Below are 12,500 nucleotides of genomic sequence, written 5' to 3'. Positions count from 1 at the left end.
GTTTATTAATGCCTGTGTGGTGTTATTTAAAAAATGTTGACATTTTTGAGTTAGTAATTAATAACATACAAAGGTTCCATCTCACAAAACATAATGGAATGCAAAAACTTTGACGCTCAATATCTCTGAACTGCCCTACACGGAGATAGAACCTTATAATTCTAAACTCACGATGTGATGTATTCACTATGAAGTCATGTGATGTATTCACTATGAAGTCATGTGATGTATTCACTATGAAGTCATGTGATGTATTCACTATGAAGTCATGTGATGTATTCACTATGAAGTCATGTGATGTATTCACTATGAAGTCATGTGATGTATTCACTATGAAGTCATGTGATGTATTCACTATGAAGTCATGTGATGTATTCACTATGCATATTAGGAATAAGCTCATGTTCATATCGGGACATAATCCTTGCTTCTCCAGCCCACTGAAGTGATGTATTCGCTATGCATACTAAGTAGTAAGCAAGTGTGCATACTAAGTAGTAAGCAAGTGTGCATATTATTGCAACACTGTATTGTTGCCCTGACTCGAGGTTTACCTTTGTGTATGGTGTGTTCTCTTTCAACACGTTCCTTTGACAGTCTGTGCATTTGATTTTATATTGTCTGTGCTTTTTGTTTTTTTACTTTGTCTGTATTTCTGTCTAATTGATTTTCACAGTGATTATGGAAAGTCCCATATGATTAATCTTTTGTGCTTTTCCCTTTTTGACATGCCTGTGATTTTGCCAAACCATTGTGATGTTCTCGTACCCTACCCATTGAGTATTATTACTATTTGTGTTCATAACAAACCTGTGTTGTAAGCAGGTTGGTCTGAAGTAGCTACAGATCTCTCTGTATGTGCTGGGCTACAATCACTGCATTGTTACCAGTGAATGAAGGTCAATTATTTCATCCATTAATTAAGTTGCTCTTAGTTCTGTCTGCTACTGCTGTGTTTGTCTGCGCTCATATAGCCCCCTAGTGGTGACTGAGACACACGGCAGCAATACTGACCTTTCTCAAAATGTGAAAAAGATATACATTATAGTGTCCCCGGTAACTGATACTATACTATACTCAGAGTCTTTTGGACATTGCCTATCAACATATATGATCTCATGCTTTTGACATGACTAACATAGCATCCGTTTAATGACAAATATGTTTACTAATCAAGTGTTCATGATTGGAAACATCATATTCATATATTTGTGTTAGTTTCTCCGACATCTCAACCTTTGCCACGACACAGATCTTCAGAATCAGACAAAGACAATGTTCGACATGCTTTTCTCTGATAGTCTATTGTCATGTCTTCTACCGTATGTTTTGTATATTAAACAATTTCTTGTGTAATCTGTTGGTTTTTACCATTTCGCATAGGGATGCCCCGATCCCACTTTGTCACTACCGATACCGATACCTGGGCTTCAGGTATCTGTGATACCGATCCGATATTTGTATTTATTTTTATTGTATTTATTTTTACCCCTGAATAATAACAAATGCTTCCCCAGTATATAGTCCACAACAACAGTTGGCTATTAAAGACTGCCAAGAAAAACAGTACTCTGCAGTACTCAGCTGGTTTAAAGTTAAAACAATTTAGCAGCATTCAGCATTGTAGAAAAAAAAAGTTACTGTCTGATTTCTAGTTTTAGTGTCTTCAGGTTATTATTCTATTTATCTTCTCTTACAAATGGCAAATCAATTATAGCACCCTTTTTGTAGCCTGGTGACACCCGCTGGTGAGACCAGAAACCAGTCGCAGAATCGAAGGGGTCGAAAAGTGAAACTTATTGTGTCAACAACATCTGATTTTTTTTTCTTTTTTATAACAGGCAACTTGAAGTTTTAAGGTAGCCACTCGATATAATATACAACAGTTTAACGATCACTACAGGATCAATACATGTGTGTATTGGATTCACTGTCCTCGTTCGCTGCAGGCTGCCGGTAAGTGATAATGACTGGTAAACATGCTTTCGTTTTAGGACGTTCAAAAGCAAGTACTGTGTGTTCATCTAATTATGTGTAGGTATGTGTTTTTAGCATGTCCATGTTCTCTCAGCATGTTGTGATGTTATAAAAACGCAGTTAGACGTTCCTAGCGATGTACCACTGTTAGCCGCTAGCTGTTAGCAGCGTTTGTTGTTGTGGTTTGATCACTTTTCTCCTGTCTCCTGAGGTGCACCAACATTCAAATACTCGTGTCGTCTTTAATTTGTTCCCGATTTCAATGTATGACGCATCATTTGAAAGCTTACAATGTGTAGTTTCAAAATATGTAAAAAAAAAAAAAAACTTAGGCAAATAGTTTATGATTTCACCCAGTGGCGGCTGGCCGATAGAGGGCGCTGGGGCGCCGCCCCCACCTTCACAAAAAAAGTTTTTTTTTTAAATAAACATTGTTTATTCACAAAATGCGGCTGATATTCTGTCTGCGCCTATCAGCATTCATTAAAAATCCTCCAATACAATAAACATTTTTATCTGTGTGTGTGTGTGTGTGTAAAACTCACTGTTAAAATACATAGGGGAGAACGCGGGGGCGCCGGTCAATGGATGTCTATGCCAGGACGAATACTTTTCGTTTACACGTGAGCTGTAGCAGCGCTCCAATTGGCTGTCTCTATTTCTTGGCCAGGGCGCACAAATGTGCGTCCTCCTGAATCTCCTGTTGTATTGCAGACAATGCATTATGCTGAGGACTCCCGACTTCCGGTTTTCCGGACTTCGGGCTTCCGGAGTATTTTAAATGAACATTCGTAATGTCTGTCTCTGATGTTCATGGTCAATTAAATCAGCCTATTTTGTGCAACTAATAATGTTCCCGCTAATGGGTTAACCAAGCAGCCTCGCACCTAACGTGCAAGCACCTATCTTCGAACTATTCATAGCAATATGCGCGGAGCAAGGCGGAGGTACGGGTAAACACGGCTCATGTTCTGTCATCAAAGGTAAGAGTTGGTTTTCTTTAACTCAGCTGATGCATTGTTGTGTTTCTGACATGGTCTGGTTGTGTTTCTGACATGGTCTGGTTGTGTTTCTGACATGGTCTGGTTGTGTTACTGACATGGTCTGGTTGTGTTACAGACATGGTCTGGTTGTGTTACAGTCATGGTCTGGTTGTGTTTCTGACATGGTCTGGTTGTGTTTCTGACATGGTCTGGTTGTGTTTCTGACATGGTCTGGTTGTGATACATCATTGAATGTGTTGACCTGCTGTGATGTGTTGACCACCATCACTCTCCATCATCATCCATCATGTGTCTATGAAATAGATAGTACCGGTACTGTACTACTGACTGCAGCATTCATCTCTGCTCATTGATGTAGCCATGTCACACAGACACATAGTACACATATTCATCTGCTACCTTTATTAACCTGAGTGTAGCTGTGAGGCCTGTACTAGCCTTGTTGACTAGACTTCCTCCTTGTCTGACACTGGGTATTGGACCGTACCGACGTCCATAGACCGGTCACTCTTCCACCTCAGTGTCTGTAGTTGACAGGGTAACTTCTCCATGGCCCACACGGTCATTTTAAGGGTGAAAGTTGAAATTATACAATGGTTGTAACGCCAGTGCGTGTTTATGCGCGTGCACGCGGAAAAAAACCGTGCACGCGAAAAAAAACGCGCGCTGCGCGGGCGAAAGAGGACCCCCCCGCCACACTGCTGTGCCCCACCCAAAAAATTTTGCACCAGCCGCCACTGATTTCACCAGCTGGCTTCATGACAATGTCAGACTCATGACACACAGGTAGCTACTAGCCAACGCTCATGCGTGTGACCACTGACTACTACTACTACTGTTGTCATCATGTGAGTGACACGCCGGATCAGAGCCTATTTTTGTTCATGTCTGATCTGTGATTCAGCATTCTGGACCAATATCGGACAGATACCGATGCCGTGGATCGGATCAGGACATCCCTAATTTCTTCTGTAGAAATGTTAATTATTTTTTATTGGAACAGGTAAACGTGCCAATCTTTACGAGCCATGTGAAAGACACTTCTGACATTCCACTGACAAAAAATATCAAATACAAAAAGGAAATCAAAGTCTTTGTTGTCTTTTGTTTTCAAATGATTTTATTGGGTTTCATCATCATGGTATGAACAGCTTTCCATCATCATGTTTGTCCAGTCAGTGAGAGACAGCAGTGAGGTGACAGAGATGGTCCTAGAGACTAATCACTTCACCTGTGAACAGTATCCAACATTCACAAGTGTGTGTGTGTGTGTGGGGGGGGGGGGGTGTGTGTGTGTGTGGTGTGTGTGTGGGGCAGGGGGGGGTACAGTTGACAGGCACTAGTGGAGCAGGTAGTGTTACGTGCAGAAGGCCATTCCGTATCTGAACTGTAATGCTTCATGTTTACATTGTGATGTCATAGATCATCCTGGATCATCATGACCGAACTAGAATGAGATGAGGAATAAGAATTACGCAGTGATGTCATAATGATGTCATGCACCTCAGGAGACCTCAGGAAGTGGAAGCCTATCTCTACAGTTTCAACTGCAGTGACACTATTGGACCAATCATTTCCATTCCATTTTTCGTCAGTGGGCCTAGTCATCATTCACCACCACCACCACCACTGTCCTCGACCGACTACGACAACAACAACAATAACACCACCGTTATCATCAAACCTCCCTAGCTAACCCAATGAGAAACACTTCCAAAGACTACATACTAAACATAGTACCAAACATGCGTTTATGTACAGTTTCATCGTTATCGTTTGCTACCCTTCTATCTACGCCTGTATGTGTAGAAGGAGACACCCTGCCTTGTTGGGCTGTTGCTGCTGGTAGCAGAGGACGCTAGCAGGGGTAGAAATCTGAGGAATGGCATGAGGAACGGTATCAAACGTTGATGCCATTCTTCATGCCGTCCCATAGCATTACAATGAACTTGTCCTCCGATTTCTACCTCCACCAGCCTCCACTGGCTGATGGTCAGTGTACCATAGAGCCCAGAAAAAAACAAAGTAACCAAGTGCGACCTTGAGCCTTAGGCCTGCAGAGCAAGCTAGCTAACTCTAACTCTGAATCACTGATTCATGACTCATAGAAGCTTCGTTACGTCTTCAGTTCTAATTTCCATTCAGGCAAATTCTCCATACTGCATCCGTTAGATGAGAAGCCCCAATCAATAGGCTACCGTTCTGATTGACTGGCAGGTTTCACTCACACGCAACTCTGTGCTCATCTCTCTCACGGCCAATAAGCCTCGTCTATAGGGGTGGGAGTGGGGGAACTAAGAGATTATCTAAATTTGGGTTAGAAATGTACATATTTGTGAGGATTTCTTTATGTACCTATTTTTATTTTTTTATTTGATTGAGTGATCGTATGTGATTGTATGTGATGCTTTAGTGAGGAAGACACCTGTAAACATTCAAATTGGCCTTAAAAAATTCCAAGCTTTGTGAAGACGTCTTTAGTTTTTAGTCGTTTCGTTCTTTTTTTTTGGTCGTGCCCAAACAACCTCACATCCAACCGTTTATAAAATCACTTTTTCTTTCCCGACCCGTGCACACACCCAGCATTTGCTCTTGCAGAACAATTACAGAATCAATCAATCAGTCAATACATCAATCAATCAATCAATCCACCGAACAATCAATTAAGGAGTCAAATCTCCAATCCATCAACGCTACATCTTTGGTGGCTTGTCTTTTTTTTTTTTGCTACAAGCGATTAACGCTATATCAAACTGAGATCGAAAAGAGTACATTCGGTAAACATTCGTTAGAAACATTCGTTGTTGTGTGTAAAGTTCTCACCAGAGCTGGGGTCACTCACACTAGCGTTCTGTTTTCTGTTTTCATTACCTTTAGATCCACTTGATTTAACAGGGTCCAACGTATTGGCACCTAATAGCATAAACGGCAAAGTAAAAGTGCCACAGTCACACCAAACCACCCTACATACTAGCCAAGTTAAACCAAGCCCACCTAACAGAAGTGAAGGACAACAGAAGCTGTTCTGAGGCCGTGTCTGGCTCTCACTGGGGGTGGTGGAGTACTGCAGGGCCCAATGTGAGTTACAGGGTAGTAAGGCATAGAGAGAAGCACCATTGGTAGTTAGCAGTGCACACCTGAATCTGGGTGTGAGGGATGGGAGGAGAGGAGAGGAGAGGAGAGGAGAGGAGAGAGGAGAGGAGAAGAGAGGAGAAGAGAGGAGAGAGGAGAGGAGATGGGGGGGGGGAGGAGAGGAGAGGGGAGAGGAGAGGAGATGGGGGGGGAGGAGAGGAGAGGAGAGGAGAGGAGAGGAGGGGAGGGGAGGAGAGGAGAGGAGAGGGGAGAGGAGAGGAGAGGAGGGGTGGGGAGGGGAGGAGAGGAGAGAGGAGAGGGGAGGGGAGGGGAGAGGAGAAGAGAGGAGAGGAGAGGAGAGGAGAGGAGAGGGGAGGGGAGGGGAGGGGAGGGGAGGGGAGAGGAGAAGAGAGGAGAGGAGAGGAGAGGAGAGGGGAGGGGAGGGGAGAGGAGAAGAGAGGAGGGGAGAGGAGATAGGAGAGGGGGGGTGCTGGAGCATCACAGAGTGGAGTGGCTATTATAGGCTGCTGCGTTTCCAAGGCAACAAGGGAGCCAAACGGAACAGGGTGCAGCATACAGTGGGGCGTGGCGCTGACGGCCCTAAGTTTGTATTCTGGAATAAGAGACACTTGGAAACTTTTTTAACTACCTAAAAAAAACATCAGATACAAGTTTTAAGCTTAAGTATAAGACAAACTCCACTCGTCAGTAAACCGTGGTGTATAAAGAGTGGGGGAGCGAAAAAACGCGCGCGCACACACACACATTGTAACAAGAGTGTAGTAGGCTATTATACCGTAATATTCAGGATACGTTCATACAACAATAATAGTAAAAACACAGAACAGCTCACAGCATTATTTACAAGCTTCATATCATATCTCCCTAGTTTTCTAAACACCACCCAACTGCAACAAAGCAACACCCATTAGAAATACTAGTCAACCTAAACTATATACCTAAACTACGCTGTTTAGTATTGCTAACCCTTCTACGGCTCTATAAATTACTTCAATTAAAAAAACAACTCCAGTCTCTATAATAGCCATGATATCAACTTCAATATTCAAAGGTCAAAGGTTAAAATATTATCGAAGGCTTCAGTTTCACATTGACTTCACCCTTAGTGGGGCATCGCAACAGAACAAACAAATACACACAAACAAAGATAGCGTCATCGTACCTTCATGACAATCACGTTTCCAACACATTTAAACTTCTCCCTCTCCTTCTCCTTCTTCTTCTCCAAATCGTATTATTAAAAAATGCAACTCATAGTGTTGACAGTAAAGCAGCTCTGGGGTTTTAGTAAGTCATTTATAAATGAACGCCAGTTTCTTTTTCTTTTTTTCTTTCCGTCCTTTAAATGGACACTATAAAAGGCAGCAACCACTGCAAAACACTCCCTCAGGACAAGGCGAGTATATATATATACAATGAAGGTAGAAATGTTACAAAAACACATGGATATACAAGGTCGTGAGAGCGGAGGGGGGGGGGAAATGTCTACAATGCTTTGAAGTTTAAAGAACTTTCACCACTAAAACGGAACAAACGCCGTCCTGTAGGTTCCATGAAAGTGCATTGGGGATTATCAACTCTCATAATAATGCAACGTGGACAACATAACAAATCTCTTCTCTTTGATATGTCAAAGCAACGCGAATCCACCCACTATTTCGATTTAGACAAGACTCCTGCACCAATCACAGGGCCTGCGCTGATTAGATAAATTGGGGGGGGACAGGGGGGGACAGATTATGGAAAAAGCACGTGGGCTATACTTGACATCATCTCAAACTGTCTGTTAGAAATAGCATGAGATGACATGCTTCATTCAGACTCCTCCTCCTCCTTCATAATCATATTGTAATCGGATTGTAAACAGGCATTATTAGTGGTGTAAAAAAAACAGACAAATAAATAAAAATGATATGTACACAACAATGTTTTGGCAGAGGTAGGTCTACAGAGCTTGGACAGACTGGCCCCCCCGTGCCGGCACCCTGTTTCACATGATAATCACATTGCTAAACGTCACGTTTGACGTCAGACCCGTATTCTAGAATGTAAGTCCTATTCGGTTGTTAAGTCTGACGTCAAACGTGACGTTTAGCAATTTCCGGGTCCAAACCAGAAATTCCCTGCACCAGAGTACCAGTGTACTACAGCGGTAGAATGACAGTTCAATCGTTTTTTAGACTGGGATCTATTCATACAACAAGGGACACAGCAGCACTTTCCCGTTTTTCCCATATTTGTCAGCATCTTTGAGCCTCGGAAAAGCGCTATACAAATATAATGAATTATTATTATTACTGAGGCATTTCGAAGACAGCGCCTCAGCCAACTTTGGACCCGGAAACACGTCACATCACGACAACCGAATTGTAGCATGCCATCACATTCTGACATAGAATGCCGTGATCATTCCGATCTTAGTTGTATTCTAGAATGGAAGTCCTATTGTAGAACGCTACCATGGAAGGGTTGGTGCCGACACAGGGTTGTTACCATTCTACACTGTTCTCTGTATTGCTACAACTCTCTGGGTGTGAGGGGAGGGGACATCTCTCCGAAGTGTGTGTGTGTGTGGGTGTGTGTGTGTGTGTGTGTGTTTAAGTGGGGGGGGCTCTTCGTGGGAGGAGTTTGTGGGTGAAGGTGTAAGGGGACACGGGAGCAGTAAACGAGAGAGGGTGGTGGTGTTACACTGTGTTCTCCTCGCTGGGGGGCTCGGCGTTGGCGGGCTCCAGCAGAGTCTGTTGAACTGCGGGGGGGAGAAAAGAGGAGAGAGGCTTACAGACGGCTATAACACGGTTATAACACCCATAGTAAAGGAATGGTATCAAACACATGTGCGCTGATGTGCTTTGATAGTGTTGTTTACCTGGAGGTTCTGAGGAGGCTGGGGGAGGTAGAAATCGGAGGACAGGCTCATTAGAACACGTTTGATACCGTTCCTCGTTCCGTTCCATGCGTTACAATGAACCCGTCCTCCCATTATTCCACCAGTCTCCCCTGGAGGTGCATTTGCTTTACTATCACCACCATTCCTTCATTTGAAGTCACATGTAACAGGCTAGATTCTGTTGTTCCTGTGATTAAACTACCTTTGGGAGATGCTGATCTTAGTGCAAACTGCACAGGAAGCAGCTGGTTGATTATAACACTGGGACATTTCAGTTGATGAGGGAAATAAAACCTTTCTCTCTCGCATCTCTGTTGTTCTCCTTCTCACCAGACTGGTTCTCTGCAGCTAGCGAACACTCTGGGGATTAATGTTACCAACATTCCATGAGGTCTTCGTGTTTCCCCTCTCCCTCCCTCCCTCCCTCCCTCCCTCCCTCCCTCCCTCCCTCCTCCCATCTCCCTCTCCCTCTCCCTCCCTCCCTCCCTCCCCATCTCCCTCTCACCCTCCCTCCCTCCCCATCTCCCTCTACCCCTCTCTCTGTTACCAATATACCATGAGGTCTTCATGTTTCCCCTCTCCCTCTCCCCCTCCCTCCCTCCCTCCCTCCCCATCTCCCTCTCCCCCTCCCTCCCTCCCTCCCCATCTCCCTCTCCCCCTCCCTCCCTCCCTCCCCATCTCCCTCTCCCCCTCCCTCCCTCCCTCCCCATCTCCCTCTCCCCCTCCCTCCCTCCCTCCCCATCTCCCTCTCCCCCTCCCCATCTCCCTCTACCCCATCTCTCTGTTACCAATATACCATGAGGTCTTCGTGTTTCCCCTCTCCCTCCCTCCCTCCCTCCCCATCTCCCATAGGCCAAATTGCGCGACTATCATGCACAAATCAACCTAATGTTAGATCAACCTACTGTGGTACTTCTGTGGTACTTCCTGATAGTGGTTAAAGGTAGGAAAGGGGCGTGTTAAAGTTACCTTGAGGTTCTGTGGCCACCACGGCGTCAGGGGCATCAGCCTTCACCAGGTCTGTGTTCAGGCTCTCTGTGGGACCAAGGAGAGAACGCAACGATGAAGTCACATGATCACAACCTAACAACTGAAATCCACCTAAGTCCAAAGATCACTGCCAAAGAACTAAGACTACCTTCAAAGAATCATTCCCTATCTTCCGCCGTAGACTGAAGACCCATCTCTTCAGGCTACACCTTAACTGTCCCTCCTGAGACATCTACTACCCCCTGTACTGTTTCTTCTGAGACATCTACTACCCCCCTGCACTGTGTCTCCTGAGACATCTACTACCCCCTATACTAGTGTTAGTCAGTGCTACTTTTAATGTATTATTTGCAAAATGATCAGTTTTGAAGTCTATCAGGGTTTTCAATCTCTGAAAAGTTATATTGATCAGACAGTCAACAATAGGTTTTGGCCACTGACCTGCCCCCTACTGGCTGTGAGGGGCAAGCACACTTCACAATTTCCACAGGAATTGTCCCTGTCTAGTTTTCAGTTATTGTTTGTATTGCTTTGTTGGTATAGTCGAATGTCTACTGGAAAGTTCAATAGAAGTGATCAATAAAAGTTTTCACAAATTTTTTCTCTGAAAAGCATGAATAAAACCAAAAATGTATGTATGCTAAATTTATGCTATGGTACAAAACGAAATGAAAAACTGCTGGGACCTCTACTACCCCGATGTATTGTTTCTCAAGAGACATCTACTACCCCCTGTACTGTTTCTCCTGAGACATCTACTACCCCCTTGTACTGTTTCTCCTGAGACATCTACTACCCCCTTGTACTGTTTCTCCTGAGACATCTACTACCCCCTGTACTGTTCCTCCTGAGATATCTACTACCCCCCTGTACTGTCCCTCCTGAGACATCTACTACCCCCTGTACTGTTCCTCCTGAGATATCTACTACCACCTTGTACTGTTTCTCCTGAGACATCTACTACCCCCCTGTACTGTTCCTCCTGAGACATCTACTACTACCCCCCTGTACTGTTTGTTTAAACTGAATGTTTACCACCGAATAGTAGTAGAGTAGAGTTTTTTTCCTGCATAGAGAATTATGAGGCCGCCTCCAGCTCTCGACAAAACTCTGACGGTAGTATTTTCTACAAGCGTTGCACTCGGTGGATTGCGCCGACGTGGTGGATTATCGCAATATCCAGAATGACAAGTCGAGTCTATACTAGGTGTTAGTCAGTGCTACTTTTAATGTATTATTTGCAAAATGATCAGTTTTGAAGTCTATCAGGGTTTTCAATCTCTGAAAAGTTGACCTGCCCCCTACTGGCTGTGAGGGGCAAGCACACTTCACAATTTCCACAGGAATAGTCCCTGTCTAGTTATCAGTTATTGTTTGTATTGCTGTATTGCTTTGTTGGTATAGCCAAAGGTCTGCTGGAAAGTTCAATAGAAGTGATCAATAAAAGTTTTCACAATTTTTTTCTCTGAAAAGCAGGAATAAAACCAAAAATGTATTTCATTTATTCTATGGTACAAAACGAAATGAAAAACTGCCGGTACGCATTCGGTATTCGGCCAAATGTTTCCTTAAATTCTGCTTCGGCTTCGGCCAAGAATTTTCAATTCGGTGCATCCCTACCTGAGACCTCTACTACCCCCTGTACTGTTTCTCCTGAGACATCTACTACCCCCTGTACTGTTTCTCCTGAGACATCTACTACCCCCTGTACTGTTTCTCCTGAGACATCTACTACCCCCTGTACTGTTTCTCCTAAGACATCTACTACCCCCTGTACTGCCTCTCCTGAGACATCTACTACCCCCTGTACTGTTTCTCCTGAGACATCTACTACCCCCTGTACTGTTTCTCCTGAGACATCTACTACCCCCCTGTACTGTCCCTCCTGAGACATCTACTACCCCCCTGTACTGTCCCTCCTGAGACATCTACTACCCCCTGTACTGTTTCTCCTGAGACATCTACTACCCCCTGTACTGTCCCTCCTGAGACATCTACTACCCCCCTGTACTGTCCCTCCTGAGACATCTACTACCCCCAGCACTGTGTCTCCTGAGACATCTACTACCCCCCATCACTGTGTCTCCTGAGACATCTACTACCCCCTGTACTGTTTCTCCTGAGACATCTACTACCCCCTGTACTGTTTCTCCTGTGCCATAATAAAAAATAAAACTAATTCTAGCACGACGACTGCCAATGGCCCCAGGCTCGAGCGTTGATGACTTTTCCCTGCTGTGATTGGTGGACAGATGATTCACTTACACATGTACTTGTTGTAAGTCACTTTGCATAAAGGCGTCTGCTAAATGCCAAAGATGGAAGGAACTAAGATCTCTACCGGAAAACAAAACTCCCCCACTAAGAACTAAGATCTCTACCTAAGTACTAAGTCTCCCTACTAAATACTAATAACTCCTAGGGGCCGGTTTCAGAGACAAGGCTTAAGCCTAGTCCTGGACTAAATCACACTTTCAATGTAAAATATCCATTGAAGATGCTTTTTAGTCTAGGATTAGGCTTAAGCCTTGTCTGTGAAACCGGCCCCT

At 44.2% G+C, this 12,500-nt stretch overlaps 2 protein-coding genes across 2 annotated transcripts in view; one reads left to right on the top strand and one right to left on the bottom strand.

The window, feature by feature from the left end:
- LOC308168152 (complement factor H-related protein 2-like) overlaps positions 1–12,500 on the top strand; it is a 499,130-nt gene that overhangs the window by 441,862 nt on the left and 44,768 nt on the right. The window lies entirely within an intron of this gene.
- The window catches only part of cd99l2 (CD99 molecule-like 2), a gene marked incomplete at both ends in the record, with an annotated part of 19,249 nt that continues 15,507 nt past the window's right edge, over positions 8,759–12,500 (bottom strand). The window contains 2 exons of the mRNA XM_080543123.1: positions 8,759–8,820; positions 9,931–9,996. Coding sequence (XP_080399249.1) covers positions 8,759–8,820; positions 9,931–9,996 — 128 coding nt within the window. The remainder of the gene's footprint in view (positions 8,821–9,930; positions 9,997–12,500) is intronic.

The sequence above is a fragment of the Nansenia antarctica genome (assembly GCF_963989245.1).
Source record: "Nansenia antarctica genome assembly, chromosome: 12".
NCBI lineage: Eukaryota > Metazoa > Chordata > Actinopteri > Argentiniformes > Microstomatidae > Nansenia > Nansenia antarctica.
This window is presented reverse-complemented; position numbering and strand designations above follow the sequence as displayed.